The sequence below is a fragment of the Phytophthora infestans genome, genomic scaffold (assembly GCF_000142945.1).
Source record: "Phytophthora infestans T30-4 supercont1.20 genomic scaffold, whole genome shotgun sequence".
Lineage (NCBI taxonomy): Eukaryota > Oomycota > Peronosporomycetes > Peronosporales > Peronosporaceae > Phytophthora > Phytophthora infestans.
In genome coordinates, this window is record NW_003303739.1 from 788,524 (window position 1) to 812,949 (window position 24,426).

Sequence of the window (24,426 nt, forward strand, 5' to 3'; positions counted from 1 at the left end):
GTACCTCGTGTACGAGCCCATAGACCTGTACACTCTGCTTGCACATGCGTCGTGCATGATACAAGCACAGGCCATGAATCCGTTCAGGCGACAGCACAGCAGAAGCTGTTGCCGCCAAACATGGCAACCTTGGGATGGCCGTACCGCACCAAAGATTAGTACCGGACGGTACATGGTGTCGATGGGAGACACCTGCACCACCGTTGTGTACCGTCACGGCACACGGTGTCGATGAAGGACACCTACGCGCTGTTGGTATGAAGACCAAGACGCGAAGCGATCGTGGCAGAAGCTCTGCCCGCAAGGATGGATCCTTGCTGGAGCCAAAGGCATGGCCCGAGGTGAGCTGAGAGCTTCCTCTAATGCTGGGGCAGGTGTTGCCCTTCTCGGTGTCGTCCCTCGCGGAAGACACAATGCTTCGGATGCGTTCGCGAGGACTGTCGTGTCCTCTGGTGCGAGCTGTGGGCGAATGCCACACGTTCGGATGCTATTGCATCATGTGCCAAAGCACTGTACGCGCGCTAGCGCAGGAGCTAATGCAGCTCTGAGTGTAGGCTTTGCGGCCAACACAAGTTGTGAGCATAGGGATGCAAATCCCAGTGAGCTTTGGCAGCACAAGTCACTGTGGGAATGACTGAGAGCCGCGCCAGTCTCGTGGCTACTCAGTGTGAGAATTCACCTTTGGGTGTTTTAATTCTCTCACTTCTGATTGAAGAATCAGTTGTGATTGGAGAATCAGGTGATTCTCAGCTAAGTGGGGGAGGATGTAACGGGGTACAATCTAGTGTACCCCATGTTACATAAAGAGTGACCCGTCACTCTTGTGGACACCTGGTACACGGTACCAGGTACTCTTGGAGCCAGTCAGGGCATGACTACTTAGCTCCACTAAAGATAACATCTAGTTTGTATGGAACCCAAGCTAACCTTACTTATAAATACATCAGTCTTACATCTACTCCTCTTAGTAGCAAACAATTCCCTTTGAGGCCGGGATCACGTGGCCTAACGCTCACTCGGTTAGTTATTACCATTAAGCACTTCCTCTGTGCAAGGTGCTGTGTGACCCCGTCACACGAAGCGTCTTCGATGGCCCAAACGGGATGGGCTATCCACCGCTTTAGTAGCTCTACCTTTTCCCTCTCCGTCCTCTGCATGCACTTGCGTTTGGCCATCGGGGAGCTGATTCTTAAGCGCCTATAACTACTAGTTTGGAACATCTAAAAATAGAATCGTAATCAGAATAAAGTACTGTAACTCAGGCCAATTAAATTGAATTGGACTCAATTTTAAGCTAGCTCGCGAAAAAAAAAAATAGTGGCTTCTACGATGCCGAGCAATCTGGTTTGACCATATCAACTTGCGCGAGCTAACGTGCGTCATACAGAAGCACAAACACCTAATCTAGTAGACGTCTAAGTACGCAAATGGCTAATTTCTTTAACAAACGTGCTTTACATTTTGAGTTAATTTTTTGCACGGGCTCTCCGCAACTTAGATCCCCCCCCAAACATATTCTCGGTCTGTGAATACATGTATCGTCTCCCACTGCACATTCTGTGAGTACGATTTGAGGTATCTCAGCCCTTACAGGCTTTCCCAGGAAAAGTACGTATTTAATATTATCGTTTAAAAAAAAACAATTAAATTGTGCTTTGCAGATGGAATGTCCATGGCATGGTCGGAGCATAAAACCACGCACAAAAATGAGATGGGAAGAGGCAGGCAGGATATACGACGATTCCGAGCGGTCGGGCTGCTCGATTTATGAGCCAGTCTAACTTGATCCATTTGTACTAACTTAGACCTCGATTAAATAAAACGACCTCTTTTTATTATAAATCGAGCATCAGGCTACATGTAATTGAAAAGGACAAAGTCATTGAAATGCACAAAATAACACATATATGTATTACGGTACCAAGACACGTCTGATTAAGAGCGCCTGTAATCTCATCAGAACACGTACTCTACGGATCCTGAGCGAGAATTGAAATCTTGCCGGATATATGGATAAATATGATAGTTTATCGGACCATACTTGAATTTTGTATGGGTATATACTGCCAATTACCTGCCAGCAAATATCACCAGCCAATCACAGTATATCTAAATCATGATTTAAACCAATCGGATGTAGTAGGTCTAGGTGAGTCATCCAAGCCACCCGATCGGACGTATCAAGTCCGATAAAACTCTAAAATACGTGTATGTTCATTCAGTTGTCAAGTAGTAGACGTATCACTTTCATATTTCTCTTTATCGGACCTTCGCAATGGGTTTAGAGGAATTGCAACCTGGCAACACATTGCGGGCTAAGGCAACTGCTGTCGCAGCATTTTCCAAGTTTTTAAAGGGTGAGGATGTTGAGGAGGAATACGTAAAGAAATGTATTGAGGAGGATGAGAGTGGCAAGAGCTTTGTGTGCGTCATGGATAAGGATGGAATGTATCTTGCGTTTAGTGAAGGAAAGAAGGGTAAACGGCTGGCACGAAACACTGCATTGCAGTATTACCGCCAAGCCAAAATTTGGCTCCTAGAGCAATTTCCTCAGCACCGAGCTTCGCTAGAATCGCGGCTGCTTAAAATGGGAAAAACTCTAGATAAGTTTTGTCTAAAAAGAGATGGTGGTGGCTTCGTAGCAAAGGCTCCACCATGTACAAAGGCTGACTTGAAAAAAATGGTTGTGTATTTGTATGTCAGTGCATGTTCTGAGAGTGACTACCAAGATGCTGCTCTTCTGTGTCTGCTCTGGTACCTGTTCGGGCGAGCTTCGGACCTGTCGATGATCAAGAAGCGGAACATCTCTATAGATGCCGCCAGTGTCTTCTTCCTTCGCTTGGTCCGTGTGAAGACGTCGGAAGAACAAGGTTTGTCTCTCTTCCCCGACGCCGACTTCGCAACGTGCCCCTTGCTCGCTGTTGCTCTCGCCCTCTCCGTCCAAGCAGCACCGTGCCCAGCTCTCATCAGGAACCTTCCCGACCAAGTGCAGCAAACGCCGACCACACTATCACCTGAAGTGCCGCTCGTGGAGCTCCTGAACGCACCACCGGCGATCTCTGGTCTTGCTACGCCTGCTCCTCCTCCTCCTCGTACTGCTGCGGCCCCAACAATCTACGCACATGTCAACCGTGTGCTTGATCGCAACGCCCCTGCCGCCGGTGTGTCAGCTGCTCTCACGTCGCACTCATTCCGTCGTGGTGGGGCCCAACATGCCAACGGCTGCGAGAAGATGACCGCGCGCTGGATCTTTGATCGCGGATCTTGGAACCTAAGCACCACAAACAAAAGATTCAACTACATCTTCAACACAAGTAGAGAAGACCACATGATTGCCAAGGTATTGAGTGGATACAAACCAGAAGACGTTGTCCCTCTCCAAGACCTGTCCAGCTTTGACGCCGACACGCTTGACGCAATTGCCGAGCTCCAACGAGTCTTGTTCGCAGCTTGCTACCAACTTGAGATGGAAAGCTTCAACATCAACCGGAAGGTTCTGGATGTCCTAACCGCTTGCGTCGTTAGGCACTATCCCGTCGTAAAGGGCTTGAATCCCGACAGTCCAGCGGTGCAACGACTCGAAACCTGTGTTACGCAGGCTGGACGTACGCTTCCGGACCTCTTAGCTTGGTCGACGCATCTTGCAGGAGCCCATCATTCCTGTAAAGACAACATAGAAGCATCCACCTCACCATCCATGCCAATGGAACCAAGCAAAGAAAAGAAGATCATCGAGCACCAGGCCTCTGTCATTAAACACCTTATCGAAAATTCCAAGCGCCAAGACGCCCGCATGGATCTGCTTGAGGCAAAGCTTAACGGTGATTCTGTAGCTGAAACGCGAAAAAGAAGCATTCAAGATGAAGACGCCACAGATGTGAGCAAACCCAAGCAAAAACAGCGTAGAGGATCAGCAACCTACCTTCATGCGACTTGGTTTACCTGGTACGCGCAAGAGCCACGCTGGTACGTCGAAGCACCGAAGCAGCAGCGCTCGAAGGCCAAGCTGCTAGTCGCGTACATGAAGCTGTTCCTCGACGACGGCTTCGTTCTCAGCCAAACCTCTGCGGACTACCGCGACCGAGTTCTGGAACTGGGGAAGCGCGCCGAGAATGGCGTACTCACGTACTTGAAAGGCAAACACAGCATCAACTCTCGCGGATCGAGCGCGGTCCTCAAGCACCTCCAGCGGGTCCACTGCGCCGGCGCGCTAAATGCCAAGATCCAGCGCCACCGTCAACTGCTCCAGACAGCTGTAATCCAAGACCCGTCTCCTGGCTACACGCAGGACGTTCTTGAGGAGGTTAGTAAGTAGAACAAACACTTATATGCGAATACATTCACCCTTCCTCACAGCATCAAGCTATGTCGACCTCAACACACGTATGCAATCACCTTTCTTGCTGATCTCTGCTGCTCACGAAACTTGATCTTCGCTACAAGGCCTCTAACCCAAGCATAAGCAATAACGATGGCCCGATTTGAACAGGCATCCTCAAGGCCGAAACCTTGCGCTCTCCCAGTTGAGCTACATCGTTGGAAGTAGGGGGGTCAGAGGCGACCTGGAGGCTTGGAAGCCCGTGAAGCCCGTACGGGAGATCAGCGTAGTTGCGATGAAAAAAGTAAGACTGACCGCCAACGTGGGCTGTCGGCGACGGATTGACTGAAAGTGAGAGGCTGCAAACCATTCGATACGTGTAGTCTAGCGCAATTACAAGTGGCACGTTTTTACTGGATAATTAACCAATAAGCAGTAGTAGCTCCGATAACTGGCTGTCGTCAATCTTAATTTACCGGACAGATGCAAAATTATCCGGACGATCGTGGCGATTCTGCCTCATTGTAAAATTTGCTAGCTCATGCGCACGTGACTCTCATGCCAAAAATGCATAGAAAAACAAAAAAGTGCTTTTCTCAGCCCAGAGGGCGTTTCAGGCCATTTCCTGCCGTCTATAAAACAGTCTGTTTGACCACTCTTTGGCCTTTTGCGTCATTTCACATCAGGCATGCCCTCCCCTAAACCTCGTACCTATCTGAGATAAACTGTGTAAACACATAGGTCCGACTATATCATCCGGTCCGATAATTTTTGGTATGGATGAATAACATTATCTCTCCGACGTATCTTACTTTTAGTATGTTGCGCACTAGCCAATGATAATCGTTTCTTATTCTTTATAGCCAATTAAAGCGATCTCCGTTGCATTGGGCGAATCAAATTGCTTCAAGAATACAATTATATCCAATTAAAACTATAGTTTAGGGTGCAGTCGGAAGCTGAGCGATTCCGACGTATCTAGTCGGAGATATGTGTATAGTAATACTTGCTAAAGGTTTGCCACGTATCACCTGCATATTTCTACCTCTCCGACCAAGAACAATGAGCCTGAACGACTTGAAGCCCGCCAACACAAAGCGCGCGCGTGCGACGGCTTTAAAAGCGTTTGAGCGCATCCTGTCTTTAAAGAATACTACCATGGAGCACGTCGTGGCTTTGATCGTCGCAGACTCTAGTCGCGCGAGTAGTATACTAGTGACTCTAATGGACAAGTTTGGTGTGTACCTGGCATTCCACGCAGGAGCAAAGGGGCAGCCTCTGTCGCGCCACTCCGTCGCTCAATACTTCCGCCAGGTGAAATGCTGGCTTTTGGATGAGTATCCTGTTCAAGGTGGCGCTGTAGCACGATAGCTGCACAGCATGGGGCGTACCCTTGAACAGCACTGCATCAAGCGTGAAAGTGGTGGGTTCGTCAAGAAGGCTATTGCGTGCACAAAAGAGGATCTCAAGAAGATGATACGCTACTTATATTCAACGGCTCGCTGTGCGTCGGACTACCAAGATGCTGCGTTGTTGTGCCTCCTGTGGTACCTCTTCGGCCGTGCATCCGACATTACGTTCGTCCGGAAGCAGCAGCTCTCCGTCGGAGCTGGAGGGGTTTTCTTTATCCGATTTATCCGCGTGAAGACGTCCGATGAGCAGTCACTGTCACTTTTTCCTGACGCTGACTTCATGACTTGTCCGCTGCTAGCGCTCGCGCTGGCCTTGATTACGCAGGAGTCTCCGTGTGCAGCGTTGCTAAACCATTTGCCGGTGAAGTCGAAGGACGTTCCTGTTGACCTAGCTGCCTCGATACCATTACTGGAACTTCTTGACGACAATAGTGCCCTGAATTATTCTCAGACGTCGCCAGGTAGCACCACTGTTCACGCGACACCAACAGTTGGAATCCACGCTCTTGTCAACCGCGTGCTCCATCGCGTTGCAGGTCCTGCTGGAGTCGAAGTGTCGCTGACGTCACATTCGTTTCGCCGTGGCGGCGCGCAACACGCGAACGCAAACTCAGAGCTGGCAGCTCAATGGATCTTTGATCGCGGAGCTTGGAACTTGACTACGACTAACAAAGCCTTTGCGAACACCCCTAAAGAAGATCATCAAGTTGCTAAGGTGCTGAGTGGGATGACGCCAAAGCAAGCCTCTTCTCTCCCGTCCCTGGAATCCTTCGACGCTGCAACACTAGAAAAGGTTAGAGAGGCTAGCCGGAAGCTTTTCAACTCGAGTCATGATCTGGGTAACAAGGCCTTTAACGTCTGCGCTGTTGTGAGAGATGTGCTAACAGCAACCCTCCTCCTCCACTACCCGTCGTTAGTGAAGATCAACGCGAAGACACCTGCAATGAAGACAACTCACCTATGTGCGGAAGCCTCTGGAGTGACGACGACCAACCTGCTTGCATGGTCACAACGGCTCACAGCGTCAAATGAACACGCCAACACCACCGCCGAAGCCATGACTGAAGAAAATGTAAAGGCCAACGCTGCGTTGAATTATCAAACTGCCTTGATTGAAAGGTTAATTGAGGTCAACCGTAGCCTTGAAGCTCGAGTTAACTCGCTAGAAGCTGCAATGAAGAACACCGAAGGGGAAACTTTAGCACGAGATAATCAAGCCAAGCGAGTAAGAGAGGAAGATAAAATCGTACCAGTAATGCGTCGCCGTCGATCCAAGACAATACCGCTTGTTGACACGTGGTTTGCGTGATACACGGCTGTTCCGCGTGGATGGCAGAGTGCTAATAAGCACAAGAAATCGGATTCCAAGCAGCTCGTGGCCTTCATGAGGCTCTTCATCGAAGACGGGTACGCGCTCGACGAGTTATCATCCAGCTACAAAGATACAGTACGTCAGCTCGGAGAGTTAGCGTCAAACAAAGTCACAGTGTTCCTAGGCGAGCAGGGCGTACCGTCAAAGGGATCCAACGCTGTGCTTAAGGTTCTTCGGCAGATTCACCGCGAAAGCAAGCTGAATAGGCTCATCAGTGCCTACCATCAGCGTTTTACCATCGGCAGAGTTGTAGACCCTACACCAACACAGCACCAAAGCATGCTCAAGCTGCTCCCGTAACACAATCCAATCTCTCTGTGTCCTTGTAGCTGGTTCTTATATCATGTCAATCATGTAGAGACTTGCAAGGCATTCGGGCATAATTTTTTTACCAATGGGTGGATTTGTACCACCTCCTTCCCTTTCGGGAGCTCTACCATTGAGCTACATCGGTGGGGGTTAGACAACAACAGCACAGGGATACTCATCTGGGTGCTCGACGGGGAATTAACGGTGATCCACTGTTCTTTGTGGCCGCGACATACCCTCTTAGGTGTACCGATGCGCGGTACGCCCCCCTCAATTCACCGTTCCAGGTGGTCAATCGAGCACTGAGCTTGCTGGGCAAAATGGCGCAGTCAATATTGCATTGGCGCCACTCGCTTACGAGGAGTAATTACGCTCAATGAACCAATTAGCGCGCTTTTACGAAACCTCCAAATTTAGGTATTAAGTACGATATATAAAGTTTTGCGATACGTCGGATCGGAGTCAGGTGCTCGGCTGGTCGGAGTCGTTATGATATGGGAGGATGGATATAAATGGTAGTTTTGCAAGTTGACAACCGGACGAGATGACTAATTCCTCGTGATTAGAGGATGGTCTTCCTGCAGTCGGTTAAAAACGTGTAGGTAGGGGCCCACCTACACGTTTTGAGCGACCGCAAGAGCACCCGACAAACTCAAACATCCTCTCACTTTCCAACTTTCCAAAAAACCGGTACCTTCTTGCTCGGTTCTTCGCTACAGTCCTCACATTTCCATGACCCCCATCAAGCTAGCGATTGTCCTGCTAGCTGCGACTGCGCTGGCTCAGCAGCCTGGCAAGAAAAATCCCCGAAGTACACCCTTCACTGCCATCTCAAACTTGCACGAAAGTTACCGACACATCGGCCCAAGTTCCAGTTGATCAAGTTTTGCCTAACGCTGGCAAAGCGGAGGCCAAGCTCACCGAGTGCAAGACTGAGCAATCATCGGTAGTGATCGATGCCAATTGAAGGCGGATGAACGCTGTTGGAACGAACAACACCTGCTACGCTGATGGCAAGTGGAACAGCACGACGTGCTCGACTCCGAAAAAAATGCGGCGAAATCTGCAGTCTTGAAGGTGCCGACTACGAGGGTTTGCACGCAATCACGACTTTTGACAGCGCTTTGGAGTTGAAGCTCGAAACTCCTGGTGGTGTCGGTACCCGTGTGTACATGCTGGATGCGTCGGGAAAGAGGTACAAACAGTTCGATCTACTCAACCAAGAGCTCACGTTCGACGTGGATATGTCTACGCTGCCCTGCGGTTCTAACGGTGCGCTTTACTTCTCGAAGATGGATGCCGACGGTGGCATTGCACGTTTCCTGACCAACAATGCAGGAGCTGAATACGGCACCGGATACTGTGATGCCCAGTGCACGAAAGAAGTCAAGTTTATCAATGGTGAAGCTAACTTGGAGCACAAGTACGGCGCTTGTTGTACGGAAATGGACATCTGGGAGGCTAATAGCATGGCGACAGCTTATACGACACACCCATGCTCAACTGACGGCCAAGAGAGATGCATCGCTGACGAAGACTGTGGGGCTACGAAAGAGACTCGCTACTCTGGTTGGTGTGATAAACCTGGTTGCAGCTTTAATCCATACCGGATGGGCCTTAAGAAGTTCTACGGCCGTGGCAAAAGCTACGACATCGACACGACTCGTCCGTTCTCAGTCATTACGCAGTTCATTACGGACGACGACACCGAGACTGGTGAGCTTGTTGAGATTCGCCGACTGTATAAATAAGACGACCGCGTGGTGGTTAATCCGGCAAGTACGTGGGCCACACTCAACGGCACCGACTCAATCACGGATGCGATGTGTAACTCCTCGAAGGCGCTTTTCAATGACCACCCGTACGTAATGGGAGGCCTTGCACAGCTCAGCAAGCAAATTGTTGGTGGTATGACGCTGGTCATGAGCATCTGGGTAGACTACGGCTCCAACATGACGTGGTTGGACAGCTTCAAAACCGGTGAGGACCCGAAAGATCCTGGTGCATTGCGTGGCGATTGTCCGAACCCTGGTGGTGACCCGTAGAGTGTGTTCGCTGAGAGTCGGTCAAATTCATGAACATCCGTTCGGGTGATTTCGGATCGACGTACTAGAATCTATCCTAGTACCGTACACGCCAAAATAAAAGCACCTCTCCAACAAATTCTCCTTCTCTAAGCCCTACATTTCGATACAGCCAACTGAATTCATTCAAACTTCTAGATCAAAATCTCTAAGCTGCCAATAAAAGGTTTTCGGGTTTTTGCTCTGATACTACTACATGTAGTATTACTTTTATAAGTTTTAAACTAAATCCGGATTCAATCGTGACAACAAGGTAGCACATTCCAAGAGCATCATAGTGCAAGCTACCTATGAAACAGAAAACAGACAGTAATCGTAACCAAACAAAACCAATTTTGTCTTTTGAGGAAAACAAAATGGATTTTCAGAGCTAGAGATAACATTTTCGACGTTTTTCCCAAACTGTTTAATTAGGGGAATTTGACAAGAATAGTACAGATTTAATCTTATTTGACAACACTAGTAACATCCACGACAGTACCAATAAGACCGTCCGTGGTAACCGAGTCGATGGACCCGGTCCGCATCATAAATAGAAGGATATCAGCGATGAGAGGGATCATTTGGAAGGATGATCTGTACTGTCCCATTGCACAAAACCGAGTCCAATAAAGGCGATCTGTGATTTCTAAACTTACGCATAACCTCCAATTTGGAGGTCCAAACAGGAGATTATATAAAAAGGCCGATGCTACAGTCCATGCGTCGACTCAGTTTATTTTCCATGTAGTACTCCATGTAATGTCCATGTGTCGAAATAAATTACTTACCACTGTTTTTAAAATCCATAGTGAATGGAAGTTGTTAGACCTTCGCAAACGAAAGTCCTCTGACATCTCTCGTACATACCGGTATACAGAAGTCAGGAGGTCAACCATACGCATGAACATTAGGCGGGTCGATTCCAGTTTCAATAGAAATGAGATTGTATTAGTTGCATTATGGCTTGCTACCGTGAAGCACGAAGTGAAGGATGCGGAAGCGTAACAGCGTTAGACCAATCGGAGTTACGTCCAGCGACACACTCTTGTCTACATAGCGCCAAAACCTCAACATTACGTAGAATCCGCAGTTGTATCCGTCTGTCTGGATCGGTCCATTGACGGACACAACTTTGAAGTCGTCGCTGAGCGTAGTAGCCAGATCCCACGACATGCGGTCCAGTACGTCCTTGTACGTCTTCAGGTTCATTGAGTCGTAGTACAGGACATTGTTCTGCTTGCCATCCACGATCATTGCACACCAATGCATGTTCCCAAAATTTACAGGAATGAGCAGTACATCCGCTTCAGTGAGTAGTTCCTGAACCTTTGTCTTCATTTTTTCACTCATAGATTTCTTCTTCTTTGACGCCGAGGCTGCCTCGACACCGACGATGCGAACGCCGGTGCCCGTCCTGTACAATCTCGCGCAAAAAGCCAAAATCAGCGCATCATTAGCCCATTGGGGCGGCTTGAGACGGTACAGCATCGCGTAGTGGTAATCGTTGCCGTCAATTGGGATGGTATCTTGGGGATAGGCGCGAGCAATGGCCTCTGCCATGCTCTGAAGTGTCGATTGTTGTGCTGCTGGTATGGCGCTGGCTGCATCCTGTGTTAACCATTTGGTAAACGCCATTCCATCATCACACGAACGCTTCACGTTTGCTAAGTATACCATGGCCTCAATCTGTTCGCGTGAAAATGTTCCGATACCCGCGATGTAGACACACTCGATCTCCGGGTTTTGTCCGTTGCTGTCCATGATTTGTCCAGGTATTGTAGATGTTTCTTCGTCTTTTTGTGTAGTTTGACTCTGGGTGAGTACATCGATAGCTGTTTCATTGGTGTTGCTCACAGGCAGCACCGCAACGCACTTGTCCAACAGTTTGGGTGGAAGTAGGTAGAACGCGTTTTCATTCAGCACAGGCGCACTCTCTCTAGTGTACTTGGGTTTCTTGCTACCCGCGTTGTTGTACTTGGTTTGGAGTGGCAGAACACGACGTAGAGTGTCTTGAAGTGGAGGCTTCTCAAGTTGAAGACTGCGCGCAAGTTGTATTAATGTCACCTCTCCAAGACATCTTCTATGGGCTTCTGACTCGTTAAACAACGCTCGTTTCTTCTTGTCGTCTGCTTCTCTCTCCTTTCTGTTCAACCGGGGCCTACCAGACTTCGCAGCTTTGGGGTTCAGACGGATGCGCAATCCACTATCAGTATTTTTCTCTTCGTTGTCATCAGGAGTGGTCTCAAGCGCAAGCCGCTCCATTTCGGGCTTGGTTCCGGTTCGATTTCGGCTGGTTGTCACTGGAGAGGTCACTTCATCTGTTTCTGTTTCTTCTCTCGTGACTGGAACCTTCGTTTTTTCAACCTTTACACGTTTGCGCTGCCTAATGTTCCTCCATTGTTGCACGACGAAGTCTAAATGCTCACGGTACTCGTCGTCATCAGAGATATCGGCTAGCTCACTGCATATAGCCTGGAACGCGCTGACTGCCTCCTTGTACTTAACATTAGCGTCAAGCACCTTGTGTTTCGCCTCCCCTGGTTTAAACTCATTAAGCACAAAAGGCCGCGGAGTCATCGGTTGTTCAGCAGGATGTAACCATCTAAATGAATGACATGTCAGACCCTCAGTACAACATCAATACTGGATATTACATGGACAACTCACGGCTTATACGTGGATAAATTGTGAGTTAACCCACCTTTCATCGATGCAACTCAGCGGTATTACGCTTCCTGGGGCGTTACTCCACTTCCGAAACGCGATCGCGTGTTGACAAGGCAGACGAATTGCAGAAGCAAACGAGCAAGTGCAGCTCCACGTTTTCAAATCCACAGCATGCGTCTTGTGTTTACCCGTCACCTCCACGAAGCCTGTGTTTGACTTTAAGTCGAAATTGAACTTGTCGACCTTCGAACATGCCATTACGTACTCCTTCTCCACGTGTGTTGCTACGAAATGCGTCGTAAAGCGCAAAACTTGGCACATCTCCTCGTCGTAGTTGCGGTTGACACGTAACCCGATCCTAGTCTTGTCGAACACGTATTCACTGGAAGTCCTGGCATCAGCACCCACAAGGGCCTTCGCGGTGTCCGTCATGGTCATGTTGGAGTTTACCCCGTCCTTAAAATGCCCAAACCAATTCTCTAAATGGTTGTTCGTGTGGACGCGCAAATGTGCCAACCGTGAGCGTTGGTACATGACCCACATCTCCGTACAAGTGTTCCAGTTTTCATCCATGTAGTTGTAAAATGCCATATATCCAGTCCTAGTGCAAAGTGCCTTCATGGAGGTCCAATTGGTCTCGTAGATCTCTGAACTTAAGGCATATACCATGTTGTGGACTAATGCGTCGATGGCGTCGTGATCGTCCGACGAAAGTTTACCATATTCTGACTTCCTGGACGCTGTGCGGAGATATTTGATGACGTGAAAGACGCAAATCAACACGCGCGACTTAGGGAAGTACCGACGCAACACGCGGATCTCATTCAGATCTTTGTCGACCATTATAACTTGAACCTTGTCGCCAATCTTATCGTCAATCCGAAATAGATGATCCAGCGCTCGGGACATCTGCCAATCGGCGTTTCGTTCGAGCAAAGACTGTTGTACAGGCTGCCCACGCCCATTGTCGTCTATCATCATGAAGGTACAAAGCTGGTAGTTGTATCTAATGCACATTACATGGACAAGAATCGCACAATACATGGGCATGACATTAAAATAAGCATGGACAGTACATGGACAAATAATTGCACAATACATGGGAAGACTTACCGATTCGTTTTGTAAGTACAGCCCACAAGCAAACGCTCTGGAAACCTAGTAACCATGTCGCGCATATGTCTGGAAGTCATACTGATCACACCAGAGTGTCCCGCATCAGTTTCGTCCACCGTGACTACGTTACCGTCAATAGCTGCGAATTCCGCGAGAGTTGCGGCGCAAGCGTCGTCGTCATTCAACCCTCCTCTTATCTCTGCTTTAACACGTTGCACAATGTTGTCCACATCCTTCTTGACGAGGTTCTCGCCTCTCCCCAGAAGATACTCATAGATGAGTGCGCGCTTTCTACCGTACATCACCATGCTGTCCACAGCATCCTTCGTGTCCGTGTCGTCCAACCTACGGTTCTCCGCGTACGTCTTGAACTGCGCTGTCCCCACCGCATGGTTGTGCTGGTACACACCGTTCTTCACGCGAAGGCAGCATAAGCCGTCAACTTGCACGAGCTGCACCACAAATCGAAATGGACAACCGCATCCTCGGACGAAGTGCTTGGTTCGCAATCCGCTGCTCCTGTCTTTTGCTGGCCAGCCATGTGTGCAGATGTATGTGCGTTGGTAAGCACCCCACGTCTCTGGTACGTACGGAACATCCATTCCCTGCTTTGCTGCCGCTGTTTGACCCAGCCGCTTGTTTCTCAATACGCAACTAAGCGTTGACTGGATGCGGATGACCTGGCGGGACTTTACCGAGTAAGCCTTCCAATACTCATTCCACGCCGACCAGCTCGGATACGTCACGTCTGCGGGGCCCTCCACAAAGGAGAAAGAGTCTACGACCTGGACAATACATGGACGCTTGAATTCGTCCGTGTCGGGCGAGGCGTCGTCCGAGTTTGCAGCCGCGCCGGAGGCTGCGGAAGCCGTGGTGTCGATATCTGAAGAGGAGTCGGACGATCCACCCTGTATTTACAAATAGATAACGCACGGTTAGAAACACGTTCACAGAGACCACAAACAGCAAGATAACGCACCTCAGACGTCGCGGAAGCGGGTAGACTGAGCGACATGGCCGGCGATTGCAGCAACGGTTGATCTCGTGACGTAGGCTGCGGCGTGCAGGTAACGGAGCGGCGGCGGCGGCAATGCTCGAAGGGGGGCGAGTTTGGGGTTGAAAAGCAAATGAAAGGCTGGTGTGATTGGTACAACTACCGGTATACAGTATTGTACCGGTATTAACTACATAGATCACATCGTGGACAATACACGGATGAGAGTTGGACAATAATTGCACTCAACGACTGGGTTGTTTTTATAAATTACCGAATGAAAATATTTTACATCATGGACATTACATGGAGTATTACATGGAAAATAAGCGGATTTGACGCATGGACTGTAGCATTTCCGATATAAAAAGGAGCGCCCGTTGCGGAGCGCCCGTGCGGCAAACAAACTCAAAATGTACAGTTCGTGTGTGCAAGAAATAAGTCATATCCGTACGGTACATGCATTAGTGAGTTTGCTGAACAGCTCGCACGAGAATGATCGAGCAACAAGAACTCTCATGTAAGTGAACGATACCTCTGCATTGCACGAGCTGAACGTACTGTGTGGTAATTATGCTTGTGAAATTTGGCTAGAATCCTTTTAAAATTTACTACGGAGATACGAATCCTACGCTCACATTCACTACTAATAAAAGTAATTGCCATACATTATTTTTGCCTCTTCTCCCTTAGCCGATTCACTATAACTCACGCGACTTATAGTGCATTAAGAGCCAATTCACCATAACTCGCGCGATTAAAAGTATATAGGGATCTGATTCACTAAAACTCGCGCGACTTAATGCATTAGGACTGTAACTCGCCCGACTCAAAGTGTGAATTAATGGTAAATTCACAAAAAAGACGAGCAGCTCATCTTTTTTTGTAATGGTGTAGTTATGTCCCACGTGAGGACTAATCTTCTTTCTCGTCCAGGGCAGCTGGCACCCTTAGACAGGATTTTGGCAGCGTCAACACCTAGGTGGCGTGAAGCCCCCAGATAGTAATTGGAGGCAGTACGGAGAGTCTTCCAGACAGCTACCATCCGTATTCGAGCTCGCTTCCTCGGTCGACAGCTACGACGCCCATGGTCTATCTCCATGGTCCTCGCCACCCTACTGGCTCTTCCGCCCTCGACTTTATTGCACTACCCTGCCTCACCTTCTTATGCCCTTAGAAACCCGTGCTTTGGCGCCACTCTCCTTTATTAGGCTTACTTTCTCACCAATCGGGAACAACCTCAACTAAGGGTCGAGCGACCAGCCGCACGATCCGTGTCCTCCCTACGAAGCCCACCGTTGCCTACCTACTTCTACTGAAAGCGCCTTTTTCTACCTTACTGATGTCGCCTCGCCTGTTTGTCTTCTCTCCTCGCTCGCTTGTCGCGCACGTCCGCCTCCCTTGCAATCTTTGAACGTCACTCAACCTCAGCTGCTACCTCCCGTCCTCGGTGGAGCCAGCCTTCTGGCTCGCTCCCGCCACCGCACTGCATCTACAACACTTACACGTCACCGAGCTCGCCGGGTCGTCCACGCCATCCTCGGCCATCAGGTCGATCACCTCGACCGACCGCCCGCTCGAGTTCGTCAAGTCCCTGTCGTAGGCCACCCCATCCCCGGCTTTAAGATCGTCCTCGACCTTGCCGGCGTCGTCCGGCTCCTCGAACACTTTCCTTCGACAGTTATTTCTGTCCACGGGGGCGTCCCGGTTGCGTGCCACGCTCAACCTGATGCTCGAGCGTGTAGCTCCCCGCCCGATTCAGTATTCTTCGTCTTGCTCGCTCAACAGCGTAGCCAGCCGTCGCCACTTGCAGGAGCCGCCTCGGCCGCCCCCTGCCTTGTAGCATCCCGACCTCCGCGGCTGCTTCACTCGCGCCGGCACCCATCGTGGCCCAGACCTCGTCGTTGTCACTCGTGCCGCTTCTTTGTCGCTCTCCTCCTTCTGTGCCTTGGCACTCGTCGTCGACGCGCCGTCGTCGCTGCTGCTCTTCTCCACCAGGGCTCCTTTCGCATACGGCGGCTTCGCTACCCCCGCGTAACCCACCAGCTGCGTCTGTATCCAGTGCATCTCGGGCTGCGGGCGTCGGCTTGTCACGCAGAGCCTGCTGCTTCGCTGCTCGTCCTCCTTGATCGTCATCGCCACTATGTCCCTGTGGTGAAGTGCTATCTCAAAAATAAGAATATGGACCTAGCAAGAGGTCACTATCCCGAATCAGTGACAGTTTCAAGTGATTAGAGAGGATTTGGATCGCCAGGCAGGGATTCACGTTGCCTGGTGTGGATTGGTCATGATGAGCGGCATCCCGTATGAGCCGACGATGGATCTGGTATGGGTGACGTATGGGAAGGCAGGATCAACCAAGGAAAGACTCGGATCCACCCTCACCGGAGTTCACTTGGGGGGATATGGGATATACTATGTACGGGTGGATCGAGTGTGGATCCTATGACGGAACGATGGTAGGTGTCATCTGAAGGTGGATCTAGTATCAACGACTAACGAGAAGGCAAGATCCACCGCGATATGCCCCAGATCCCATACTTCCGAGTTCGGATCCAAGGAGGTGAGGATCCCGCACAGAGTGGCCTGGATCCAGGATATAGGGACCGTGGATCCAGTGGATCTCGAGCTTTCGTGGGACGATGGAGTTCACAGACGGTCGCAAGACGATGTTGGAGGATTGAAGAGCTCAGATCAATGATGAGTGTACACTTGCGGTGAGGTGGGTCAAAGCGACCTGGATCCGGATTGAATGTACCCATAATATGGCGACCATAATAATTACGCCATGGATCCGGTGGATCTGATGGTAATACAGCTGGGATGATGGGTTAAGGAAAGAAAGGACATGCAGCCGAGCCTGGTAAGGGATTTAACAGGTAAAAACATAGAAGGTAAAAATCCAGACAGGTATAGGCTTAAGTATCAATACAGACTTCAATTTGCACAGTAACACGCAAGTGCCCTCCTTCCCTCAAGAAACGGAACTACATTGGCTGTATGAGCTCAGAGAAGCTTGGAAATTGCGAATTTAGTGCTGGTAGCGATAACTGGATAATACATTGGCCAGATCCTACAACCTAGTGAGCTTTCCTTTACACGTGCAGATCTACAGGGCTAACCGGATATACTACTTGGCCGGATATACCTAAGAAGATCTCAACTCTCAAGATCGCGTCACAGGAGGCGGCAAGTACGACGCAAAGGAAACGCAAAGGTAAGGGAGCACACCCGCAAGGCAACCCTTCGGCCAGATCCACGATATAGGCCCTGGATCCACTTAAGCTCGAATATTCGCTTAGGATCCAGAACCAACCACGGACGCAGAGTAAAGATTTTACCACTGCTGCTCCACCCCATCCCCACGTCTCGCCAAGACACTCAAGCTTCACCACTTGAACTATTCGGAAGTTACGGAGAGAGCAAAATCCCGCCCCACCGACGGGTACACAAGGTGAGGAAAGTTCAGCAGAGCACGGATCATCGGGGAACCCCCTCCGCTAGTCGGTGTCTGGGCGCGGTTGGTAAGCCGACACCAGCAATCTCGCAGATCTTGCTGATCTCACTACGCCACATCCCTGTTGCTGTGGTTGCCCGTTGCCAGTGCCGATGCACACGCCCTGTTGCAGTTGTCGCCCGCGTTTCTCTTTGCGAGCTGATTGTTGCGGCACCACGGCTTCAATTGCCCTGGGCGCCTCCTCGGCGTGCTCATCTGGCGCTGCTATTCCTGCTCGGCTTGGTCCCGTTTCTCCTTCTCCGTCGACTGCGTCTGCTACTGGCCCAGTCCCCGTGAAGCTGCCGTATCGCTGTTCTGATCGTCCGTCTCGCCAACCCCCCCCCAGCGCGCTCGGCCACAATACGGTCCGCTACCGCCCTAGCGAGTCGCTCGGCCATCAGCTCGACACTAAAAGGCTGCAATGCACAATCATCTGTTCGCCGTTGTCCTCGCGGACAAGCTTCCAATTGTCGAATCATGCGCTCTGCGCGATCTTATCTGGTCCGACCCACCGATGTGGCAGCTTCGTGATACCTTAACCCCGCTGTGGCTTCAGTACCCACACTAAATCGCCTACCTCTATCACAGTGACCTACCGACTGCGTTTGTTGTAGTATCGCTCACGCCATAGTTGATCCTTTGATATCGAATCACGAGCCGCTTTCGTCGCCTTCTCCATGTTGCTTATCAGTTGTCGGTGGTACCTCGCGAAGAGCCCCGTCTGCGTGACCCCACTGGTCCTTAACAGCTCATTCGGCGTTCTCAGGTGACGCCCCATCATCAGCTCAGTAGGGCTGATCCACGCACCTGAGTACCATGCCCCATTGTATGCATGCGCTGCACAAGGAAACCACCGATCCCAGTCGTCTTGCGTCTCCGCTACGTCGATCGCAATCATATTCTTCCAGGCTCTGTGGAAACGCTCGACCAGTCCAAGTAAGACCGGTCGGTACGGTACAGGTGTCAGCTGCCGCGCCTGCAGCGTCTTCACCAGGTCGTTCAGCTCGAGTGCTCCGTCCATTGCAATTTCCCGCATGGGCCCGTGCACGAACACTAACTCTTCCATGCTAAACTTGGCCGTATGGTGCGGCACTGCCGGCACGCGAATTCTGGTACAAAGCTCCTGTAGTAGCCCGCCATATGGACATCCGCTTCACTTCCGTCGTGTCATTCGGGACCGAAAAGTCCTTCACGCTGTCTACGAGGCTCTCCATCGGCCTCACCCCGTCAGCGTCTAGCTCGTGACCCAGGCACTCCATCCTCTCAGCTGCGAACGTGCGCTTCGTCGCCTTCAGCGAGAGCCCTTCTTGTGACACTCTCGAGGACCGTGGCTAGCTCCACGACGTGTCTTGCGCCACCGCCCTTGGTAAACACAATCATATCGTCTAGATAGACTAGACACGACTGCCACGTGAGCCCGCGCCCATCATCCGTTGAAAAGTACCTAACGCATTGGCCAAACCAAACGGCACGCGCACAAAGCGGAAGAGTCTTTTTCTAGAGACGAAGCCTGTCTTGTCTCGGTCCTGCTCTGCTACGGGCACTTGCCAGTACCCATAGCGTAGGTCCGAGTTGGTGTACCACCTAGCACTGTGTAAGTTGTCGAGTGTGTCGTCAATACTCGGAAGAGGGTACACGTCCTTCTTCGTTATAGCGCTCAGTAGTCTGTAGTCGATACATAACCGTCTTTCTTTTTCGCGAGCACGACGGGGAACCCTGACCTTCCCGTGACCACCCCATCCCTCAGCATCGAGTTAACATTGTCGTCGATGACCGGATGCTCCTCGTGAGCGTGCCGCCGAGGTCGCACTTTGACCGGCGCCTCGTTCCCTGTGTGGATCTCGTGCTGCACTGCCTGCGTCGTAATCGGCGGGCAACCTTCTCGTGGCTCTAGTAGTGTCGGGTACAGTCGTAACAGCGTCAATAACAACTCCTTGTCCATATCCCACATGTTACCTATGTTCAACTCGTCTTCGTTATTCAGCGGCCCCTTGTTCACGCCAAGGTATCGCAACCATAGCTTCACAAGATCACGGGTCAAGGATCCTGTCATCTCGAGTACCTACATGTCGTCTGTGGTTGATGCCCACGCTCCTAACAGCTCTCATGCCATCAACCTTACTCTGCTGTCTACCAGATTCACCACCGAGACTGCTACTCAGCCGCTCCGAAACGTAGTCAGAGTATGAGCTAGCAACAGGTGTGGCTCTACGCGTCGGACAGGCACAAAGAAGCCCACCGTGCATTCTGTCGCTGCCACTGCCAGCTCCACTCGTCAGCATGTGTTCGTCGTGACCTTCGCAGCTTTCACGATTCTAACTCTCGCTGCGTCCCCGTCTTTTTGACCGTCATGACTGCAGCTAAGCGGCATGATCCGCTTCTCATCGTTGCAGGGCCACTTCATCTCACTCGCTGTGAAGTCGATCTTGACCCCGTTTCGCAACATCCAATCATCCCCCAGTAGAAACTCGGCGGTGACGCCTTCCACAATCAGTGCGTCAACTTCATTAAGCTACTCGTATTGTGTACGAAGTCGAAAACGCCACACCCCAAGTACCTTCGTCACTACACCGGTGAAGCCCTCTACATAATCCACCGGTGGCAGCAAATTCAGTCGCACGCCCAACGTTATCCACGCTTCCCCGGCAACACTGTACTGGGCGCCCGTATCCGGTTTAACGTGACGTCGCTCTCCTCGCACTTCAACTCGCGCCGTGGGCAGTGAGTCAGCTGTCAGGGCCTGTACGGCCCTGAGCTGCCCGACTCTCATATCTCGCTGTCCATCGTCCAGTATCCTCACACTCGTGTACGCGTAGACACTACCACTGCGGTACTCGCATGTCTTCGACGCTCGTTTGTCCGCTCTCTTCCGATTCAACAGCTCCTCGGTCGCGCGCGGAAGCGCGTACCCAATCGCGTCCGCTTCTTCATGGCTCAGGAGCAGAGGTCGCATACGTAAATTTCCGGCTAACCATACCCGTCCGAAAGCCCCGGTCATCGAGTTTCGGATGAGCATGGCCAACCGTATGGACCGTTCGGACATCCGTGGCAGGCCGAAATTAGCGATCGGCTAACCGAAAATTACTTGTAATTTATGTAAAAAAAATGAAAAAAAGTGATATACCATTGTCCTATTTAATATATCTGCTGAAAATAAGCTACCTTCTCTCGGTTAAAGGCGCGAGCTGTCGCCAAAATTCTTAATAAAGTAAAGCATGCAACAAAACACTTCGAATTATCATCCTCTGGATATGCTCGGCCTACCATAACCAACCGAACCTGGAAGTCGGTTACCCGTACCCATCCGTTTTTCAGAGAGGCAAACTTTCGGCTAACCATACCCGTCCGTGGTTACGGTTAGACATTACTTGAACAGGTACGGCTAACCATTTGCGACCTCTGCTCAGGAGCCGCCTTGTGCCTGCCTCGCTCTTGTACCACTCAACGAGCGCAAAGTACGCCTGCTCAGGGTACGTTTTCTTCGCCAGCACGGCCCGCAGCTCACGCTTCTCTTTCGCAAGCGCCTTTCGTACTCTTCTTTCGTACTTTCGTCGCGTCCTGGAACGTTGCAGCGGCGCTCCTTGTTCCACCATCCACTCCTTTTCTCCAATGGCGTCAAGCTCAGCAGCGGCCAGCACCAGCTGCCGAGCTACCCCCCCCCCCTTCGAGCTTCGTTATCTCCGAATATGCCACCCGCGGCCATTTCCTCTTGTCGTCGAGCTTCAGAAACTACAAGGACCGCATGAACGTTCCTCAACGCCTTCTCACCGACCCTCAGCTCGTTCAACGCCCGTGCTGCCACCGCGCTCCATCGCAGAGTTCGTCGGAACTCGCCCTTTGGTTCAGGCATCGCCACCTCGCACTCAGCCACATAGCCGTGGTTTGTCTCGCGCTTGGGTACACGCGCCGACGCCACCACCTCCGCAATATCGTCTCGGCCATCTCCGCCGCAAGCCTTTCACGCTCGGCTCGCCTCGTGGTGAGTGCCAGGCGAAGTAAAAAAAATATATATTCGCAAAGTCTCTACAAAAAGCGCTGGTCGTGAAGCCTACTTTAATATTAAAAAATACTATCGTCTCTACTTTAGAAAGTGTGTGGAAAATAGCATCGCCGAGCTCTTACAAAATACTGGTCTGTGAAGTCTACATTAATCTTTATTTGCAGAGCTCTTAGAAAAAAAAGGTGGTTACTGTGCCGGATTTGCAGTACATACGACAGGTTTTGCGAGCTAAATGTCAATAATCAATCATCTACGCAGCTGGCCTGGCTGTTTGCAACCAATCGATGCGTTTCGTGCTCGGCAGAAATGTTTACCTTACGTCCAATCGCGAGGGAGAAAGAAGGTCTGATCGTGCGACAGATCCAGTCAGTGTCGCAGGTGGGCAGGTATTGCCCAATCAGGGCGCGAGTTAATTGTGTGACGCTTTTGGATATATTTGTAATTTTAGAATAGTTAGGTCGAGTCAAGGAGATAGGCGCGGTCGGTAAGATGGGAGGAAACTGTTTTAGACAGGCCGACTGTAGCCATGCGAAAAGGCAGGAAAAAGCAGCAAGAAAGGAACCGGACGGACTTATTGACAGACGGACGGAGCATGTGCTTGCCGCGTTTCCGTCGCTTCCGTTTCCAGTGCGCGGCCTCATCAGCCCTTGCACGCGCTCTATCCTCGTCCTTCATCCTCACGAACAGCACTCGGGCCCGTTTTCTGTCGACCTTGCCCAATTCGACCGACATGGCCTCTTCCAGGCACCTCGGAGCGCCACCGTCGCCGCCTCGTCTTCTTGCTCGCGGCACAGAGCCACCACTTTTGCTTTAGTTGTGCGTCTCCTGCCATTCTTCAAGTTGCCGCTTGACGACCGCCACCACTTCATCCTTGCTCAGCACGCTGGTGCAGCCGCCCGCATCCACCGTACTGTCACTGCGGAAGGACACCTCCTCAGCATTGCGTTGTGTTTACTTGAACACTCCTCCTCCTTGTTCCCAGTCTTCACGCGTTGCGGAAGCTCCCCAGCGCCATCCCCAGTCACACACAGCACACCCTTCTCGACCGAGGCTACTGCGCCATCCCCAGTTGCACACAGAGTAAAGGACGCCAATAGACACCGATGTAACCATCAGTAGACACAGGTACTGGGCGCCAGTGTACATACATAGTCTGTGCACATGACATGTGTAACATCCACATACAGTGTGTCCCGCTTTATCGTCTTGTGTGTGGACCACACACCCTCTTTCTCTGTTGTGGCGAAACCTGCTGCGGGAGCGCTGCAGGCGAACGTCACTTGCGACGTGTCGGAGCTGCCGGCAACACACGATGGCCATGGCCCACTCAACCGGTTATGTGTGGACCACACACACAAACACAGCATCTTTTCGTTCTGCAGGAGCGTTCCAAGCGGCTGTGTGAGCACTGCAGGCTGCTTAAGAAGAGTGCGGGGCGAGTTGCAGCAGCCAGACCGGCAGACTACACAAGACTGATGTTCACACTGCCCACGTGTTTAATGAAGCTCCAGGACGTGATAATTGATGTTTTTAAACCCGAAAGGGCGGGTTAAACGCTCCGAAAATGTGTTCAGCCATCATTGTAAGTGCATTAAGCTCAATGCAATCTAATACTTCGAAGTAGAATAAGAAGTATCATTAAAAAGACTAAAGCTTTATTGACAAGCATGATAATACCAACACTGCTGTATTACGACGACTTGTAGCGTTTGTAGGATTCTTCAGATGCTTCTTCAATTCTGCGATAGTACTCTTGTCGGAATTTTCTCGCCTCTTTTGCATTGAAGCCGTTTGTTGTCCACGCCTTTAACTTCGACTTAATTAAGATGGGTTTCGACGAAAACATGTCTTTCTCCTTCACTATGCATTTTGCAACTTCCTCCATGTAATAAAGCATGAAGATTCTACAGTCAACCGTATTCCTCTGCTGGGGCTTTGTGTTAAAAACACCGTGGCTCCAGTCGCATCTTCGGAGGTAGTCATCCCGTTTAAAGCGCTCTTTGGCTATTACCAATTTCACGGCTTCAAATGCGTAGGCCGTGTCGTGGTAATCTTTCATAGAATTGACATGATACAAACCTGCCGTGCCATTTTGCAATGCATTAGCCACAACGACAAAACTCCAGTGGTCATTTCCGGTAATAGGAACTAGTACAAATGGGTAATTAGCCCATTCTACCAGACCGGTCAGTTGTTCCATGCGAGCAGCTCTTTTGACTGCAACTGTCGATGTTCGGGCAAGGTCAATTGTCTTGTACGTTGAAGTTCCACAAACAAATACAGAACCAGGTTCAGAGTTGATGTAGCGATGAATGTAGTAGTCAACCGCAGTCTCGGTTAGCCATCGACCAGGCAAAATACTTTTGAGGTCGTCAGAAAAAATACAAATATACGTTTGATCGTTTCTCCATTCAAGCACTGTTGCAGTCTTCGAGTATCGCTTTCGAAAAAAGCGTTGTCCCGCGGTCTGGTGGACATTTTTATCTGTCTTTGTGATGGGTAAATCAGCCTTAAATAAGCTTTCTTCTGAGTCATCAGTATCACTACTAGATACTGAATTTCCATCAGGGCTGCTGAAAATGCTGTCATCGTCACTGGCTATAGCACCACTACTACCTAAAACGTCACATCCAGAGTCAGGAATTGTTTTGCCTCCGAAATTATTCCCGTCCCCAC

General features: G+C 50.5%; 2 protein-coding genes across 2 annotated transcripts; one reads left to right on the top strand and one right to left on the bottom strand.

Annotated features, from left to right (window-relative positions):
• Window positions 1–7,663: 7,663 nt before the first annotated feature.
• Window positions 7,664–9,456, top strand: PITG_10714 (exoglucanase, putative; the record flags this gene model as incomplete). The annotated part of the gene is made up of 5 exons (XM_002901507.1): window positions 7,664–7,670; window positions 7,978–7,998; window positions 8,438–8,834; window positions 9,006–9,127; window positions 9,164–9,456. The coding sequence occupies 5 exons, from the start codon at window positions 7,664–7,666 to the stop codon at window positions 9,454–9,456; spliced, it is 840 nt and encodes a 279-aa protein (XP_002901553.1).
• Window positions 9,457–15,169: 5,713 nt separating this feature from the next.
• PITG_10715 (uncharacterized protein) lies at window positions 15,170–16,390 on the bottom strand (the record flags this gene model as incomplete). The annotated part of the gene is made up of 3 exons (XM_002901508.1): window positions 15,170–15,195; window positions 15,760–15,980; window positions 16,107–16,390. 3 exons carry the CDS (start codon window positions 16,388–16,390, stop codon window positions 15,170–15,172), a joined length of 531 nt encoding a protein of 176 aa, XP_002901554.1.
• Between the last annotated feature and the right edge of the window lie 8,036 nt (window positions 16,391–24,426).